At 34.3% G+C, this 20,700-nt stretch overlaps 1 protein-coding gene across 9 annotated transcripts in view; it reads right to left on the reverse strand.

Annotated features, from left to right (window-relative positions):
• Positions 1 to 412: 412 nt before the first annotated feature.
• LOC123551684 (uncharacterized) overlaps positions 413 to 20,700 on the reverse strand; it is a 46,481-nt gene continuing 26,193 nt past the window's right edge. For 8 of the 9 annotated variants that reach the window (XM_053541151.1, XM_053541149.1, XM_053541150.1 and 5 more), the window contains 6 exons: positions 19,153 to 19,269; positions 18,861 to 18,998; positions 17,363 to 17,506; positions 16,567 to 16,719; positions 16,003 to 16,070; positions 413 to 7,075 (listed from right to left, as the gene is read on the reverse strand). In XM_053541151.1, the coding sequence (XP_053397126.1) occupies positions 6,818 to 7,075; positions 16,003 to 16,070; positions 16,567 to 16,719; positions 17,363 to 17,506; positions 18,861 to 18,998; positions 19,153 to 19,269 (878 nt within the window). In that variant the 3' untranslated portion in view covers positions 413 to 6,817. The remainder of the gene's footprint in view (positions 7,076 to 16,002; positions 16,071 to 16,566; positions 16,720 to 17,362; positions 17,507 to 18,860; positions 18,999 to 19,152; positions 19,270 to 20,700) is intronic. The other variant, XM_053541154.1, reaches the window with a different exon arrangement.

Genomic DNA, 20,700 nt, shown 5'->3' on the forward strand with positions numbered 1-20,700 from the left:
TTGGCTATTCTGTTTTAGATTTTTCTTTCCATCTTTTACATCAACTGCCATTACAGTCCCTATTCTGACTGTCCCTGACACTATATATTAACTTACTGTCATTTTAATTTTAGGTACCAATATTTTTAATTAACCGGAGAAATACCACACCACACCACTTCTTCATCAACACACTGTTATCGTGAAACCATATGAGACTATGACTCTAGAATATATCAATAATATATTTTCTAAGTGCGCATGCGTGTAATTACATTCGGAAAAATTTTAAAAAATGAGTCCCGGCATGCAAATCTTGTTAAGCCCTTTAATAAACTGGTAAATGTTAGAAAATGTTTGATTGATGAACGGAATGACAATGGTATAGGAATTCACATAGGATCGGGCTGTACGGAAATAATACAAAAACACACACATAAAGACATTTTATTCAATATGCATGTATACAAGGTAAAAAAAAAACAATGCAACACATAGACAAAATACTTAAATTCAGTGGTTTTGGACCTCGTGGCACCTGCACTGCTACTAGCACTTTAAACACCTTGTAACCTTTTCTTGAAGCCACATCGATGAGGGGCAAGTGACCTTAACTGCTCGGCCACGGGGGCCCTCAAACCAAACAAAATGATACAATTGAACATCAAATGAAACATGCTTATAAAATATTTTTATTTAATTGAAATATGTCTTAGAATCCAGAAAAGGTATCTCAAAAAGCATCACCCATGCGAATAGTTCAATGTTTTCAATACAATAATATAGTTCTAAAGCTTTAACACATTTTTATGTATCTGCAATATTTCCCGAGCCCTGCAGCTGATAAACAAGTAATTATTTCATTGATTCAATTATTTTTCCTACTATTTTTGTCAGACTGAAATCGACATGATTTAAATAAATTTTTAACAATAGTTGGTAAACATTAAATGAAAAATTTACCTGTCAAATGCATGTTTTACCATACCTTTAATTTCCACTAAATGCTTGAATTATTCTCAAAAAATTGCCCCGTCCCCTCCTTTAGAAATACCATTTATCAATAATTATATTTAAAAAATTTCAAAATGGCTGAAAACAATGTATTAAACCTTCACAACTTGGACATCATCAAAAATGCACCAAAATGGACATATGCATTAGTTCTTTTAGCATGTGGAGTCTTTAAAGGTGTTGTGCTATTCAAAAATGTCTTTTTTTTCTTGAATTCAAAATTTAAACTTCACGTTTGCCAAGTGTTTTACTTGGGATCAGAAGTCATTACTTGGGTTCTAAATGAAAACCATTCACGTTTGATTGCCTGTTTTACTTGGGTCCTACATTAAGAACATTCAGGATTTTTTGTTATTGTTGTTGATTTTTTCTTCTTTTTTTGTCAAAAGTTTTAGTTTTTGGTTGCGGGTTTATCCCGCTACCAAACTTAAAGTGTATTTCTGACAATCATGTCATCTTTATTTTATTCCGAATCACATCCAAAGGATTACATGTGCGACACAAAATAGTCCCATTCATGAACAATGCGGATGAATTATCAATGAACAAGCAGTTCTTATTCAACCAGTATTCACTCACACTGACCATTTAGATTATATAAGATCTATCAGTGATAAGGTATTCCAGCCCATGGTTACATCACAAGCTGGGCCAGGCAGAGTTCATCTTAGATATGAGGCACATTAAATTTGTATTTGTTTCTAGTTCATGTATATTCATACACTGGCATTAAAACAGAAAATGAATCTACCAAAAACCCGCAACTATCAGCCATTTCAAGGATTTGATTAGTAGTGTAATTATGAGTTACTCTGAAAAACAATTTAGATATTCATTTTAAACATCAATTTAATATCTGTCATTTGGGATTTCTCTGTAGAGTAGGAATGTCTTGTTTTGGCCCCATTTCCCATTTACACCAGCAAATGCTTATAAAACATCACTATGGTCTATGAATATTCTTGATAAATAATAATGGTGGATCATGAAAGTCAGATATAACAGTAATATCAAAAATGTAAAAATAACACGTGATTGTCATTTTATGTCACTGTGTGAAATATGTACAACTTGTCTCGGTTCCATATACACTTAACACTACAGTTTATCTTATCAACTTACGTTACAAAAACAAGTACTTGGAATCAGTATGTCTAAGTTTATTTGTATGCTTGAGATCTTACATAAACAACATAAATCGTTGCTTAATATAACCCTGAAATGAATTACCACAAAGTGTTCACAAACACATTATAAGTCAAAGTGTTATTTGTTTCGAAATACTTCCCGTATTTTAACCTTGTCATGTACTGAATTCTAAGATGACTGTAAGACAAAATCTTACTCATGTCATGTTATTGATTATGCCCAGCTATAAACTCAACATAGTTTATTTTGCTATAACATACACTACTAGTATTGTCAATTCCAAGCAAAGAAACATATACATAATATCTCATATATCAAAATATATATACGAAATCAAATATATTGTACCTCATCTTTTATCGTTTAGTACAATAAAATATAACAAACATGTTTGATGATGAATTAAAGAACCGCATGTAAAAGCACCTTTATACAAAATCTATACAGTATTATGCTACGTAAAATGCCATACGAGCAAAGCTCAAAAATATAAAGTTTTTCAACAACACAAAAGGAACATTAAAACATAGCACCGGTGTTACAAATATGGCAAGAAAAATTGTCAATGTCTTTTATTTGAGAATTATTGCCAAAATATATTTAAGTTAAATCCATTGTGAAACTACATCTAAAACAAACAAAAAAGTAATTTGCATAAAACAAAAATTAAAAAATTCAAATAAACAAAGAGTTCTGCAAAAACGAACTTATGATTTTAACCTTGTGTAATCCTATGTATTTTATGGAACTCGCTGGCAAATTGAAGAACTATGTCATCATTTATACGGTGACATCATTTTATTGCCTCTATACACTACATACACACGCAATTAGGTGACAAAATTTCTATATTTCAGGTCACACTCTAATAAATGTAGGCTTCAAGTGACAGCAACCTAACTGACATTCTATTGCTTGACTTCAGCACCTGAAAACCTGGTACAATATTTTACAATTTATATAGTTACTAATGAACACAATAATAATAAAATTTGTCATTTAACAGTAGAAGACTACAGATTAAAAATATATATAAAATTTCAATATAGCATCACTCACAACGTCATGACGTGACAAAAAGGCCGAAGAGTTCAAACAGATTTACAATTAAAATAGATCTTTTTCAAAATTACCGCGGATTAATATCATATACGTAGTGTCATTTCTGAACAATGAAAGAAAATATTGATTTGGTTATGTAATGAACACTTTAGACAAATATAATTTTAATAACATTGAATAGCCCTTGAAAATTTAGGTACATTTAAGGCTGATACTAGCCTTTAATATATCAAGCTTGTTAGCATAACATTTCATCATCTATGAAAATTTACCTGTAAGCTTCGGCATTGAAGGGGTCTGCATTTTATGTGGTTAACACTTCTTGCTAGTTTTATGAAAATCCTTGTAGCGGTTAAAAAGAAACAAAGTGGAAACAAATTTGAGCTAATCTTTGACCTCTATGTTTGACCTTGACTTTTGACCAAGTGAACTACCTTGTGCACTCTATACATGTATGTCCTCTGTATGAGTTTAATCGATATTTATTTTATGAAGTTTATCTTGGCGGCTTAGAAGTTTATAGTTTTATGAAAATTTTCAAAAAAGGTTTAGAAGATATGGATCTGACATGAGTTTAAGCTATCATACCCTTGACCTGAAAGTGTGGACTTATTTATTTATTTGGGTTTTACATTGCACCAACACAGAAAGTGTGGACTTATTTATTTACTTATTTATTTGGGTTTTACGTTGCACCAACACAGAAAGTGTGGACTTATTTATTTATTTGGGTTTTACGTCGCACCAACACAGAAAGTGTGGGCTTAACCATGGATAAGTAACTGAACGTCGTCTTAATAATATAAGTAATTTATTCTATTTATATGAAAATCTTCAAAGTGGAGCGGCCATGAAATTATTTGACGACTGACCTCAAAGTGTGACCTTGACCTTGGGCCTAATGGCATAGTTTGTGTGCATTGTTGAGCTCTGTCGAGCATTCAATTTTCGCAACAAGTTCGAAAAATTCATTGTGGAAAATCAAAAATGTAATATTCTTTTCATTCCATGTTAACTTTTCCTGGCTAAACATCAAAATTTCTTCTTTCTTTACATATTCAACAACACAATATAATTTTTTTTAAAGTCGGTGTTATATATACAACCAATACATATACTAACCGACATCTGATTAACAACGAAATAACAACACATGAATCAGCACATAAAAATATACCATAATCAATTATTTGCATACAAGACTTTAAATATTAGAACCTGTATGATTGATGCTTATCTTTGTTTGTGCCTAAAACCCCTTCACAAAGTCAGTTCATATGTGCAAAAGCAGACAGAAAGCTTTGTTGTACAGGCTTAAACATGTCTTTAAAATATATATTACAGATAAAAGCGATTCGATCAACATCCCCTATACTTAAAACGACGTAAACGTCAAGTATTATTATACTAATGTAATACCAGATTACATAATGGCTTTTTAATACTCTCGCGTCGTCAAACATGTATAAAACATTATGTAGATGAGTTTTCAACATCACTATATACTAATATTACAAAGTTTGTATTAATGAATTTTACTAGATATTTTTTTAATAAAAATCAGAATGAGACTGGATGAAAACTATCAAATAAATATAAAACAGTTTAAACCTGGTGGGTCCATTTAAATAGAATTATTTACTTTACATGTAAAGATGAAATATCTTTCACTCATGGTGGCTTCGCCACTCATCAAAATATTGCATCTGGGCTGGTATTATAAAGCTCCTAAGGGAAAATTTTCCCTAAGGGACTAACAAAGGGAAAAGTTCCAAAGCATTTTGTGGACAATCGTTGAGATAGTTGAAATGTCTAACAATATTGTCACATACAGCCTGGCATAGTTATCAAAAAATCTTATAAAGTCTACAGTTTGTGCTATGTTGTTCAGGAAATTTTACAGAGTTACGGATTTCCCTAAGTTTTCTCCTAAGAAGCTTTATGAATACTGACACAGGTCTCTTCTCGGTTAAAGTAATTTCGAACACACACTGAAGCAAATGACTCTAAATCTTTGGTAATACTTAATGCGAATTAACTCAACATTCTAACTTGAAAAATAAATACATATATCAGTAAAAAAATGTCATACTTAAGGTATAACTTTCTTATAAATAACTCATGGCAAGTTATCATTAAAGGTAAATGGGTGTAAATGGTAAATGGTAATGTACACTGTCACTGAAACACAACTGTACTGACGCCACGTCGATGTATCATTTTGCGCCAGATATCAGATGATGTTACACGCAATAGACACAGTCTTAATCGATAATAGGGCACACAGAAACGTCTGCGCATTCCTAAAATATTTCACAGGACGTGTCATCTCTGAAGTTTTAATATCCTTAAAACGTTGTTACCTTGCCATGCGTTGACCCGCTATATTTAGTATCATACATACGCAATTAAAAAGACCCTCTATTTCATCCACTTGTTTACATAAAAGGGTTTAAAAATCGAAATGCAATATATCAGAATTTGATTTTATATATTTTAACACTCCGAATGGGTAATACATTCCGTAAAATAATTAACTAGGACTACAGCGTATAACCACTACGTCGTGTAAACACGCATTTACAAACAAATATATATATATATATATATATATATATATATATATATATATATATATATATATATATATATATATATATAAACAACACAAAATTAATTACAATAGGGAATAAATTTAGCAGTAGCTGCCACTTTTTTGTATAAATATCCATCTACATCTATCTAAATGTTCCGATATTGTGAATACATGAATATAAGCTGTTCATTTTCTCCTTTAGCAAGATAAAAGGAAGACTTATGAGTGTTTTTCAAATTTGAAAGAATAACAACGTCTTCTCTTGAAACCTTTTTATCTACATAAATATAAAGTTTACTATTGGCAGCGTCTTCCTTTAAGTAAACATTTTCCTTTCACAAACATATATGTCTAAATCATATCGGATGGTTCAGACAGCCCCGCGTTTCGTTCGTTCGGCAACTGTTTGTCGACGTTGGGAGGAGATCGGCGTTTAGGCATTGGGCGGATTACAGCCGTAGGAGACCGTCTTTTTGGGTTTGATTCATGTACATTGTGGTTAATTGATAACCTACTTCCAAATGATTGGCCTTGATGTTTTGGCATCTCTCCAGTCTGTGCAACTTGGTTATACATATAATCCGTTTTGACTGATGAAGTATATGAGACATGGTTGAAATTTTCCTGCCTGGCATGTAGATCGTTACTAGGCAACCTCTTATAAGAAATGTCCTCTGGTCCCTGCGTAGAAAACTCTGATCGAACAAATGCAATGTCAACAGGCATGTCAGAAATTGGATCCTTCAGTTCAGCTATCTGCAGACTTGGGGCTTGCATTCTCGTGTCTGTATGTACATGTTCATGAGGACTACGAAAGGCATCAGTCTTATCCGGCTGTAGCATTACAATTTCCGGGCTTGATGGAATATAATACATTGCCGGATGGCCTTTCAAAGAGTCACCAACTGATGTGTCTATTTCTCTCCTAGGTTTAGCCACTGGCTGCTTAGATACATTGTTCTCGGAATGATAACAAGGTGGACAGATCGAGTAATTATCACCTGTGGTAAGTTCACTTCAAATTTCGGAAGTTTCCTTATCCTCATTAATCATCGATTCTTCAGTTTGTCTAAGATAAATATTTGTAAATTGTAAACTCACACTATCGGAATCACTGCTATCACTACCTTCAGAAACGGAGTACCGAGTTGCCAGTTTCTTGGCTTTTCCGGGGTCGCTAGGCAGACTGTTTTCCACATCTTTGTGCGGTTCAACCTCTTCGTGGACTTTCAAAACAGATGATTGTTCCGCGTCAAACTTTGTCGTGGCAACCATCTGTAAATTGTATAAGACAATTTAATTATCTACTTCTGCCAAAAAAAAACGTTATAGGTTTTCATCTGGCATTTCCATCCATGAAAGTTTTTAAACTTATTAGTGTTCGTCTTTCCTTATAATTATTAAACAGTTACTATTTTTTAATAAAGTTTAAAAGAGTCAGCTAACAAGGACGTTTCTTGTTATAATCAGAATGATACTGATAGCATTGGAAGATAAACGCTACTTCTCGTCCTATTTATTGAACAGGATTACAGCGCACTCGACTATTTGAATGCTGCTGCGTGAAAAAGAACCTAGTGATATATGATATGGTTGATGATGTGGAACAACTATTTAAAGTTTAAATATATAGTGCCAATTTGGCCAAGACCGGACTATCTGAAACTCGTAACCCAAACGTTATGCATAGGTTCAGCTATAACATGATATCATATTATCCTTCAGGCAACTTTAAAGGGTAGACAACGGTCTGAACAACATGTCAGTAAATTTAATAACGACTTTGATAACGTTGGTGTCTTATAAATGCAATTTAGCCTCATCCGCCATACGGTTAAATTTGAAGCTAAAAACGAATTTATTTGACAGTTTTATCCAAACTTTATCTTTCTCCTTTGTTTTGGCTGCAGTTAAATGTGATTTTATTATTTCAATACAGAATAAATGTAATACGTCGGGGTTGGTGCACTCCTTCTGCCATATTTAAAAATACACTTACTAGTTTACTTTTTCAGAAAGCCTTACGAACTACTAGTAATAATTTATCTCATATTTGTAATTAAGAAAACAATATAGAGAATCATTTACTCCGTCAAATAAAACTTACTTGCATCCTAATATAAGTCTGCCAAATACGTTATTTTGTTACAGAGAGTATCCAAATTATGTACATGTAGAAGAGGTATATTATTCAGATCAATTTAATACAAATGTATGTTTTAATATTTATCATATTAATTAAATTAACACATCATGCCAGATATTCATTGCTGCAATAGAAGTCATCTGATCTTTGTTAGATTAATTCCATTTTAAACTGTATCAACCAAAATGGTTCGTGGGATATTTTTATTAAATCAAGACGGTGACGCCATTCCTGAAAAGACGTTTCAAAATTATATTTTTTAAAATATAATGGTTCCTTTTGTTTCTATTAAGATTAAACATATTAATCTCAACTTGTAGCTCGTAGTGTGACAATTCTATTACATTGTACGCCCTCTCTCAACTCTTTGCACAGACGGAATTGAACATACACATTTTCAAACATTCCGAAGCAATAATTTCATGCTACATAAATATTTAAAGTGAAAGAACGACCATACCAATGATACTGTCTTAAAATAGAAATGAGATAGAAAAATGCAAATCCTAATCATTATACGGCATTTTAGTGCCAGGTGCGTTTTATTTATAAACTCGAAATTTCGAGATACTGATTCGAAATTTCGGGTTACAAATTCGTAACTCGAAATTTCGAGATACTAAGTCGAAATTTTGACTTACTAACTCGAAATTTTGAGCTAGTAACTCGAAATTTTGAGTTAATAACACGAAATTTGGACTTCGTATCTTGCCCTTTTATCCGCAAAATGTTAACGTCTGTCCGTCTGTCAAATGTCAAAAATGCAACGGACGGCTTTTGACTCTTCGAATTGGAATATTCTATATACACATCCATATATTGTACCCAACATGTAGCGATTTGAACATATACTACCATACATCAATGTATGACTTACCCCATAGCCGCTAGAGCTACTCCAGATTTCAATCTATATCCAGGATATATACCTTCATTTACATGTATGGTATGTTCAGGTGGTAGGGGCTCGAACTAGATCGAAAACCTTCCAGATATGGTCAAAATAGTGAAATGTCCTAAGTTTGAATACTTACCGGTCAACTCCTATGACCTCTCCTCGAAATCTAGATCTATCCAGGTACCTAATCTTGATCAGACTCATGTAGGGTATGTATTTCCTTGCCATATGGTCTTAAACTAGGTCGGAAACCTTCCAGACTTAAACATGGTTTAAAAAGACGAGTGATATTTTATGAGCAAACGCTGACGGGTCATCATAAACATATGACCCTGTAGGGGTACCCGATAGATACACCAGGTACACACAATCTTGGCCAGGACCTATACATCAACGTAAACTTTTTTAATTAGTAACTCTAAATTTCGACTTAGTAACTCGACATTTCGACTTAGTAGCTCGAAATATCGAGTTAATTAATAACATATACCTGGCACGAATGCTCTTCCGTAGAATATCCATAGATAGTTAGGCAAAACAATAGGGTCGAGTGTTTATCTACAATGATTTGACAAAGTTGGACCTCACACAATTTTCATAATGGGCGTCTATGAGAAAATTACAACTCTGAAAACATATTTTGCGAATAGAAATTTTTCTAAGATGTAGATGTACATATTGATAAAACTTCTGTATGTTGTAAATGAAAACGTGGTCTATAATATAGTGAAATAAAATGTACAGGTCCTGTTTTTGTTTTTGAAATATTTAACCATGATTAAAAAGATCCGCATATTACACGCTGATTTTAAGATATTATTTGGAATTATTTCAAGTTTCGGACGTTTTAATATCATATTTTATCTTGAGGAAGATAGTAGCGTTGTCATTTGTATAAAATTACTCACGGGTTGCCATTAATTTATAGAAATATTTTCATTTCAGTACAACGAGCTCAGGCTTTATTCTACGTTATAAAATGACGTTGTGACATTACTTCCAGTTTATCAAACGTACAGAGCGACATTAAATATAACTAAACTATACCCTTATTCCCTCTTTCTCAATTATCTTGATTTTTAATAGTTGTCATAAGATTCAGATTTTCTGGACAAAAGGATTTGTGTGAAGGAGTTGATGGATGGAAACATTTAGTTATATCACACCGCTTTATAAACTTTGAAATATGTAATGTTACTATAATATAAAATTATGACCTATTCAATTCTTACCATTCAGTAAACATTCCTATTCTTATTGAAATTGTATCTCTTTATAATCATACTGTAACATATTTTCTCTAAATGAATTAAGTAATTGATAAATCGTCATAGTAATATAAGAGCAGTAGTTGGCATAATGCATTCACCGGAGAATTAATTAAAGTACATTGGATACAAAGTACGAAAAGACCAAATTTAACCTCTGTGATTATATATTCTTGATCTTTTTGCATCGGTTATGTTTGAACGATTAATTAAGATCTCTTGTTTTGAGCTACCTTTTAGAATATCACAATGTGAAATTCATTTAGCTGTTCTAGAATATGATGCTAAAATATTATTTATACATCTAATCTATCTTCATCATCCTTCTTTTTGCTTGACATTGATGGACAAGGAATTTATCAAATTATATTACACAGTTTAAATATATATAATAATGAAGTGTTTAATGCTTTTTCACAAAACATGTATATCTTCTACCATATACCACGCAGAAATTGTAAAATGTCACAATTCAGGGCCATAACTCCAGGGAAAATCACTAAAATAGAAAAAGTGAAAACTCCACAGGTTGCTCAATACGACAAAAACAAAAATGTTGCAGGCTCGGTTCGATTGGACCTGTTCATGAACGATAGTAGAAATGCATCTTACCGTCCAATCCCTCTAGCCCTGAGTTGAGCAGAACTCAACATTTACACATGCTAAAAGTACAAACAAGAGGGCCAAGATGACCCTAAGTCGCTCACCTGTGCAACACACCGTAACAGTGTAAACATGTTTTACCTAGTAATTTCATGGAGACAAACATTCTGACCAATTTTCATTAAGACTGGACCAAAAAACATGGTCTCCCGAGTGTAAACAAGCAGTTCCTTCGATTTGACCTAGTGACCTAGTTTTCGACCCCAGGTGACCCAGATTTAAAATCGTCCAAGACTTCATAATAACAAACATTCTGACCAAATTTTATGAAGACAGAATCAAAAATGTGTCCCCCTAGGGTGTAAACAAGCTATTCTTTGATTTGACCTGGTGACCTAGTTTTTGACCCCACGTAACCCAGATAAAAATTCAGCCGATATTTCAAGCAGACAAACATTCTGATCAAGTTTCATGCATATGAAATGAACAAGAGTGTTAACAAGCATTTCCTTTGATCTGACTTGGTGATCTAGTTTTTGATCCCAAATGACCCAGTTTCAAACTTGGCCTAGGAATCATCAAGATAAACCGTCTGACTAAGTTTCATGAAGATATGGTCATAAATGTGGCCCAAAAAGTGTTTTCTTTGATTTGACCTTATGACTTAGTTTCTGATCTCATATGACCAAGTTTTAATCTTGGCCTAGAAATCATTAAGATAAACATTCTGACCAAGTTTCATGAAGATAGGGTCATAAATGTGGCCTCTAAGCTTTTCCTTGACCTGATGACCTAGTTTTTGACCCGATATGACCAAGTTTCGATCCAGACCTAGAGACCATCAAGATAATCATTCTGTGCAAATTTGTATCAAATCAATGCATAAATGAAACCTCTTTATGGCTGAAAGGACAAAATTAGAAAATTTTGCCACTTTCAGGGGCAGTAACTCTAGAACCCACGATGAAATCTGGCCAGTTTTCGAAAGGAACCGAGATCTTATTATGACTTTAGTTGTTATTAAGTGTGGTTAAAATCAAATGTAGAATGTCACTTCTATCATGTTCACGAGGTAAAAATTACCAAATTTTGGCTCTTTCAGGGGTCAATCAGGGGCCGTAACTCTTTTTTATTGGATCTGACATATTTATCATGCAATCCAAGTTTTATTGTTGTTGAAGATATTTTGCAAGTTTGTGTCAAATTAAACCGTAAATGAAGTCTATATATGGCTGCAAAAGCCGAAATAGAAAATTTTGGCCCTTTAAGGGGCCATAACTCTGGAAACCATGATGAAATCTGGCCAGTTTTCGAAAGGAACCGAGATATTATGCCAATACAAGTTGTGTGCAAGATTGATAATAGTCGATTGCAAAATGTTGTCTCTATCGTGTTCACAAGCTAAAAAAGGCAAATTTTGGCGCTTTAAGGGCCATAACTCTGCCACCCACGATAGGATCTGGCCAGTTTTCGAAAGTAACTGAGAATTTATGACAATACAAGTTGTGTGCAAGTTTGATTAAAGTTGATTGCAAAAATGTGATCTCTATCGTGTTCACAAGCCAAAAATAGCAAATTTTGGGCTTTTAAGGGGCCATAACTCTGCAACCAATGATGGGATCTGAACAGTTTTCGAAAGTAACTGAGAATTGATGACAGTACAAGTTGTGTGCAAGTTTGATTAAAGTTGATTGTAAAATTTGGTCTCTATCATGTTCACAAGTCAAAAATAGCAAATTTTTACCCTTTAAGGGGCCATAACTCTGGAACCAATGATGGGATATGGCCAGGTTTCGAAAGGAACCGAGATATTATGCAAATACAAGTTGTGTGCAACTTTGATAAAAATCAAATACAAGAGGGCTAAGATGGCCCTAGTTCGTTCACCTGTGTAATACGCCATAACAGTGTAAGCATGTCTTACCTAGTGATTTCATGGACACAAATATTCTGACCAAAATTCATTAAGATTGGACTAAGAAACGTGGCCGCTTGAGTGTAAAGAAGCATTTTCTTAGATTTGACCAAGTTACCTACTTTTTCACTCCACATGACCCAGATGCGAACTTGTCCAAAATTGCATGAAAACAAACATTCTGACAAAGTTTCGGGAAGATTGGAGCAAAAAAAGTGGCCTCTAGAGTGTATACAAGCTTTTCTTATGATTTGATCTAGTGACCTAGTTTTTGATCCCACGTGACCCAGATATGAAATCGTCCAAGACTTCATGATAAAAAACATTCTGACCAATTTTTATGAAGATAGAATTCAAAATGTGTCCCCTGGGGTATTAATCAGCGTATTCTTTGGTTTGACCTGGCGACCTAGTTTTTGACCCCATATGACCCAGATAAAAATTCGTGCGATATTACATGCAGAAAAAAAAACATTCTGACCAAGTTTCATGCATATCAAATGAACAAAAGTTGTTTTGACCTGATGACCTAGTTTCTGACCCCAAATGACTAAGTTTCAAACTTGGCCTAGAAATCACCAGATAAACATTCTGACCAAGTTTCAAGAAGATAGGGTCATAAATGTGGCCTCTAGGTTGTTAACAAGCTTTTCCTTTGATTTGACCCGATGACCTAGTTTTTCACCCGACATGACCAAGTTTCGATCCAGGCCTAGAGATCAGCAAGATAATCATTCTGTGCAAGTATCAAATCAAAGCATAAATGAAACCTCTATATGGCTGAAAGGGCTAAAATAGAAAATTTTGCCCCATTCAGGGGCAGCAACTCTAGAACCCATGATGGAATCTAGCCGGTTTTCGAAAGGCACCAAGATGTTATTGTGACTTAAGTTGTGTGTAAGTGTGGTTAAAATCAAATATAAAATGTCACTTCTATTGTGTTTACAAGGTGAAAATGAACAAATTTTGGCTCTTTCAGGGGTAAACCAGGGGCCGCAACTCCGGAACTTATGATTGGATCTGAAGGTACCATCATGGAATTCAAGATTTATTGTTGTTGAAGATATTTTGCAGTTTGTATCAAATCAAACCGTAAATGAAGTCTCTATATGGCTGCATAAGCCAAAATAGCAAATTTTGGTCCTTTTATAAACCCATGAAGGGATCTGGCCAGTTTTCGAAAGGAACCAAGATATAGTGCCAATACAAGTTGTGTGCAAGTTTGATTAAACTTGATTGAAAAATATGGTCTCTATCCCGTTCACAAGCCAAAAATAGCAAATTCTGACCCTTTAAGGGGCCATAGGTCTAGAACCCATGATGGGATCTGCCCAGGTTTTGAAAGGAACCGAGATATCATGCCCATAAAAGCTGTGTGCAAGTTTACTTACAATCAAATAAAAAAATGTGGTCTCTATCGTGTTCACACGGAAATTGTGAACGGACGGACGACGGACGGGTGGACGTACGGCGGACGGACGGACGAAGGGCGATCACAAAAGCTCATCCTGTCACTATGTGACAGGTGAGCTAAAAACAATTTAGAGACATCCGCAGATGTGTTCATACAGCGGTACACATGGAACCTTCAATGATACACTAACGTGTAATTCCATGAAAGGCGGCGTATTGTCCCCAGATAAAATAACAGGTTAAGGAGCCTGAATATCACAGGAACTGCCAAAATACAAAATTAAAAAGCGGGCACCATATCCAAGGGGTGATTATACAATATCCAAAGCTACGAAAGCGGGCGTAACCACCCAGGCCGAAACGGTCATGCTGAGAAACTAAACAGTACCAATAACACGACATAAAAGTCGTGCTGAATAATCTGAGAAGATCGAAATAACATAAAATTCCAAAGATATACACAGTTAGGCTTTAAGTGGTAACTCCTGTGTAGTTGATGGAATTCTAATCAGTAACGCTAAAACGTTAATCTATAAAAGTAAGTTTTGAAAACAGCCATGTTAGATTTCTTTGTAAACTATGGTTGTTTCAAAGGGATCTAATTACGTATTTTCCCCTTATACCATGTTAATTAAAATGTGCATGTTTTGTTTCACGTACGGTAGAAAGCGATACCCTGTCTAAAACCATTCCTTATTGAAAGTATTTATGGCTGAAGTATATAAACCTTTGTCTTATTTCTGGTTCACGTAACTGAAATTTTTTTTTAAGAAACAGGCTGACTGATCATAAATGTAAAAGTACACCAAAACGTTCGCCTGAAAGTGCATCCAAAATTTAACCTGAAATCTAAAAATTAAAACTGGCATAATTCATGAAATATTGATACAAGACTTATGGCCTTATGTCATATGACGTGGGTCATGGCGTGAACCATCTGTTTTCATTGAATCCATAAGGTAAGTGATAGAGGTTCATTATCCAATGTGTAAAACTGGCATGATTCCTGAAATATTTCTGCCACAGTTATGATCTTTCTCTCATATGTCGAGAAAAATATTTTAGGTTTGAATGAAAAAAAAAATATAAAAAATACTAAAACAGGGATATAGTGAAAGTATATAAAAACATTGACCTAATGTTCTAAGAATAAGAAGTGCATAATTCATGAAATATTGGTGCCAGTAACTGTTATGCAGTTTAAATCGTATGATGAGGAAGATGATGTCGAACAATTATTTTATTTTAATTCTGAACCAAAAGTAAAATCAATCACAGTGTTAACAATGCCTTAGCCCCGCACAACCTGTGGCTGGAGGGCCTGGACGGTAGCGCCTGCATTTCCTATACCGTAAATGAACAGGCTCAGTCAAACCGAACTTTCCACGTTTTCAATTTTGTCGTGTTGAGCGACCTATGGAGTTTCGATTATTTATTATATATCAAAACTTTAACATGTCATTCTAATAATAAAAAAGAGGCGCAATTTATGAAATATGGTGCCAGCGCTATGCATCTCGTGGGTGATGATATGGAACAAGAGTTCTGAATTTGAAATAAACCCATTAAGAAACTGCAGACATAGTGAGAAAGTGAATTAAAAATGATGCAAGAAATATTTCTGACAGTATTAAGTCACGTGTGTCATGATGTTGGTGATGTTGATGATAAACGTTTTGCAGCGAAACAACTGGGTAAATTCAGTGTGAAATTCAAGTGAAAATGTCAAGTTAGAAACCACTTTGGACGCGGACGCCGTCGTCGACGCATAGATGAGTAGAATAACTTTCCTTACACTTAAAAGTCCTGGTATGCAGAACTATTTTCGTATTATTACTCCCCGTTAAACACTACATATAAACTTTGCTAAACAGATTGTACATAACAGAACGACAATAAAAGGTCGTAGAAGATGTTTCCAATCAAAACTGTGCCAGGCCACAAATATTTTGTATGTACCTTGCTAGCCACTTCATGTTCTTTCAGAAGAGACATTCTTTCCTTCTCACAGTCTTCTATGGCTTGCACTAAAAATAACAATGTGTAAATGACAATTTTAATTATACTGTTTGGTAGAATTTTTAAGTTTCAGATTCTAAAGAACATATATTTACAGTTAACTTATTCCTATGAATTATATTATCCCATGGACGGAACATTCGAGTGTATAACGCTTGTCTATGTAGGGTGACTCACGAGGCAGTCCAATTACTTATGTTAGGTATTCATAGGAGATAGCTACTTTAACCCTACGTAGCAGATGGTACGTGACGTTAAAGCTATGATTTATTATTAATAGTATGTTATTCTGAAATATATTTGAGACAGAAAACTAAACAATAAATTCCATATCCAAATAAAAACCTAGATATATTTCTTATATCAGACTTAATTAATAATTAAGATGTTGCCGCCTGCATTCACTATCGACATGGATATTACTTCTGCTCAATATCTTCTATTGCATCCTTTTTTAGTATTACATCATTTTACAAAACTACCCTAAATGTAGATATTGTAAACCTGGTGATGAGGGTTCCACCTGGTTAGCGAGACGTCTGATAGCCAACGCAAGAAATGTTGGGTCGCAGAGTGTTTCTTCATCTAAATCTAGACCAGCGTTCTTAGCATTCTCCTTCATGAACTTCAAAATCATATCTTTCGCGGAGTCAACACCTATTTAATACAAACGTGAAGTAAACTGAAACCATCGTAGAAAAATGAAATGGGAATCAGGAGCTTATTATATTCGTTCCATAGTTGGTAGGATCAGGGTCATATTTCACGAAGTCTGCATATGGCAAAGCTAGGTTTCAACTTAAAATATAACTTAATAGGTAACTCTGTTTCGAGAAAAATATTACTACCAAGGTCTAGCTTAAGAAAGTGATAACTTTATGTTCAGTTATTGATTGATTTAAAGTGTTAAAAAGTTCTACTCAACCCAGTGCTAGAAGGCGTGGATGATAGCTTTCATTGCCACTACCGTCTATGAACAGACTCAATCAAACTTTCTTTACTGTCGAGTAGAGTGACATGTTGCTTTCCACTTACTTTCTATTTTAGGTGTAAAGTAAATATGGCGACTTAATATTTCAACTATGAAAACGGTGTAACTGATAAGTATGGACATTAAATCGAGTTTGCATATTCAATTTATTCTTGTTTATAACGCTAACAATAAAGCGCACTGAAAAGAATATCATGATTATTAAGAATTGCTTTTATCACCTAAAAGAAACAAGTAACTTTTAATTATTGACCAGTAAGACATGCTATACGTATTTTTAACACTATAAATACTGACTTAAATACCTACCGTCAGTGGCTTTTAATGCAGCATGACACTCTCGTAATATTCCGTGCCATTTCAACTTTTGCTTCCCTTGCAGTTTTTGCATGGACAGGATAGATCTATCCAAACCGGGCTTCAATCTCTTGTGTTTTACCATAGCCCCTGTTGCTGCAATACGGAAGTACATTTTTGTATTATAGCCACATTGTCAGGATGATGTCAATTTACGCCATACAATGTGATACATAAAAGCCTTTATTCTACATGATTCATATGTTTTTAACTTTAGTTTAGTTCTCGAAAAAACAGGATTTTGTCACGTAAGTATTTCTAAAGTTGATGCTCTATATGTCATCCATAAAGTAACGGTAACGTCACAAAACTTGGCTGTACAATTCCATATGAATAAAGGTAAGTACAATTGTTTCAAAATCATAATTCCAAGTTATTTGAATGTATGATGACTATGCATCAGAGAGAGAGAGAGAGAGAGAGAGAGAGAGAGAGAGATGTGTGTATGCGATGGAATATTGGAGTTAAATATGATTAGAATTGTTACCGCCCTCGTAGAAACTCTGCTGTCTGTTTTATGATTAAAACAAACAAATTCGATGAATTGGTATCCCCCGCCGAAAGGGCTTGTGGTGAGGAATGGCAAAAAATATATCCTGCAAAAAGTTAAGTATTTTACTAAGAAGCAAATAATTTCATTATTCAAAATCATTTTAACAGAAAATGAATGCTTTTTGTGGGGGAGGAGGTGGGGGGGGGGGGCAGTGGGGGTGACCAGGTGAGGGTACAAAACTTTACATGTTGATTATAAATATTGATGGAAAATTAAAAATGAAAAACAAAAATTGTGTGGGGGGGGGCGGGGCGGATGCATAATCGGGATGGTGGGCATGACTGAGTGGAGAGTGAGGTGGGGCAACGGTACAACTTTCCATGTTGATAAAATATTCATGGAAAATTTGAAAAAAAAAATAATAAAAAGGACATCAGCCCAGTATGCTCGTTCATGTTTATTTCAAATATTATGAAATTCTATCTGATAGTTACTGGGAAACGGCTGCAGACAGACATTTTTGGGCATTTTTCATTAAATCAAGAGCAATAACTCTAAGGGAAATGGACCAACCAAAAAAACTTGACGGGCATCATCACAGTATGTTGTTTCATCTTTATTTCAAATTTCATGAAATTCTACTTGCTAGTTACTGAGAAATGGCTGCGGACGGACATTTTTAGGCATTTTTCAGTAAATAAAGGGTAATAACTCTAAGGAAAATTGACCAATCAGAAAAAACTTGACGGGCATCATCGCAGTATGTTGGTTCATGTTTATTTCAAGTTTCATGAAATTCAACCTGCCAGTTACTGAGAAATGGCTGCGGACGGACGGACGGACGGATGCACGCACGCACGGACAACGCCATTTCAATACCCTCTCCCGATTTCATCGGCGAGGGATAATAATATAGTGGAATTTTAGTTATCTGACACAGCTATATATTCAACCTACCAGCATTATCTCCAGCAGCACTTGCAACTTCCACAGCCTCGTCAATACTGAAGTGGCTACCGGTCATCTTTTCATTTAAGCAATGGAAAAACAATGCAACATCGTTCACTATCTTTTTCATTTGTTCTGTATAGATATCTGTAGTGAAAGAAAGTAAAATTAAAGCTGATATTGTTTAATCCTCATGACTATTTAAGACATGTCGTTACACTCATTTAATTATTATTATTATTATGACTTAAGACACACATTTTAGCTATTTTCTAAATCATATGTACTAGTATATCCTGACCTAATCGTTCATCTGGCGAACAGTTTTCTGGACTAAGAGCCTGTCGTCTCATATGTATGAGAATTTCTACAAGGTCTGCAGGTGTCAGTAAGCCATCGTCTTCGGTCAACAGCAAACCTAAAATTTGTTTTCCCTTGTTATTCTCTGCATATTATTCTTGCATTGTTTTTATAGCACATGGGTATTATTTTACAAGAATAATAAAATATGTTTCATAACTCATGCCTTATAAATCACCCCATAAGAACAATTTCATAAATTCCATCAGTATAGTGAAGTGTCCTATGAATTCTTGCTGAATTCCTGGCAGTGGTTGTTGAGAAATACTCCGGACAAGAATTGTACTATGGAATACTATTGTTGAATAATTAAAGGGCAAATCAATGAAAAATCGTTTAACCGAAACACGAAGATAATATGCGCATTTCCTTTAGATAGTAAAGCTTCCTATCAAGTATGGCTAAATTCCAACCATCGGTTGCTGAGAAATACAGAAATACTTTAGACAAGCATTGTACTATAATATACTACTGTTAGATAATCAAAGGAAAATAACTCTGTATAAAATCATCCGACCCTAACACGAAGATAATATGCAATACTCTTGATGAAGAAGTATGGCTAAAATTCAACCAGTGGTTGCTGAGAAGGCCTAACTATATTAAAGGAACCAGCGTGGAAGCCATCTGGTCTAATCGCGTAATGGCGGACAGAATTGTTTTTTGAACAATAGTTTTTACTTGGCATGGCCACAGAGGTCTAAATGAAAGTTGTTTTCTGTTTAAATTTCATTTTGGATGTATTTTTGACATTTTGGTGGAAAAAATGGGAAAGGAAGCTGTATTTGGTGAAGTGAAACTCAATTTTAGTATGAGTAGTACTTCCAGGCAACAGCAGTGTGATTTAGATGTGATTTTACATTAAGCAAATGTGACAAGAGAAATCTCTCTTAGAAAATACATTACCCCAACTTTTTTCTTCATTTTGAATCAGTTTTATCATAAATCTTTAAAATTAGGTAAGGATTTGTTCTCTGAAATGCGTCTAGCTATGTCTGGTAGCTCTTTGAAAATGTCAGTTTGATATAGAATATACAAGGAATACTATTTGGTGTAGTGTGACCACAAATACTCCGGATACGAATTATACTATAGTATAATATTGTTAAATAATCATAGGGCAATATATCGATGAAAAGTCATCCGACTGGAACATGAAGATAATAATTATGTGCATCTCCTTTTGAAAGTGGAGTTTCCTTTGGAGATTCATTAAATTCCAACCAGTGGTTGCTGAGAAATACCCCGGACAAGAATTGTTCTAAAATATACTACTGTTCAATACTCAATGGACAATAACTCGGTGAAAAACCATCCGACAGGAACATAAAGACAATATCCTCATCTCCTCTTGTAAGGCTTACAATGAAGATTCGCTAAATTCCAACCAGTGGCTGCTGAGAAATACTCCGGACAAGAATTGTACTATAGTATACTATTGTTGAATAATCAAAGTACAATATCTCGATAACAATCAACCAACCAGAAC

The sequence above is a fragment of the Mercenaria mercenaria genome, chromosome 4 (genome assembly GCF_021730395.1).
Source record: "Mercenaria mercenaria strain notata chromosome 4, MADL_Memer_1, whole genome shotgun sequence".
In the NCBI taxonomy this organism is placed as follows: Eukaryota; Metazoa; Mollusca; class Bivalvia; order Venerida; family Veneridae; genus Mercenaria; species Mercenaria mercenaria.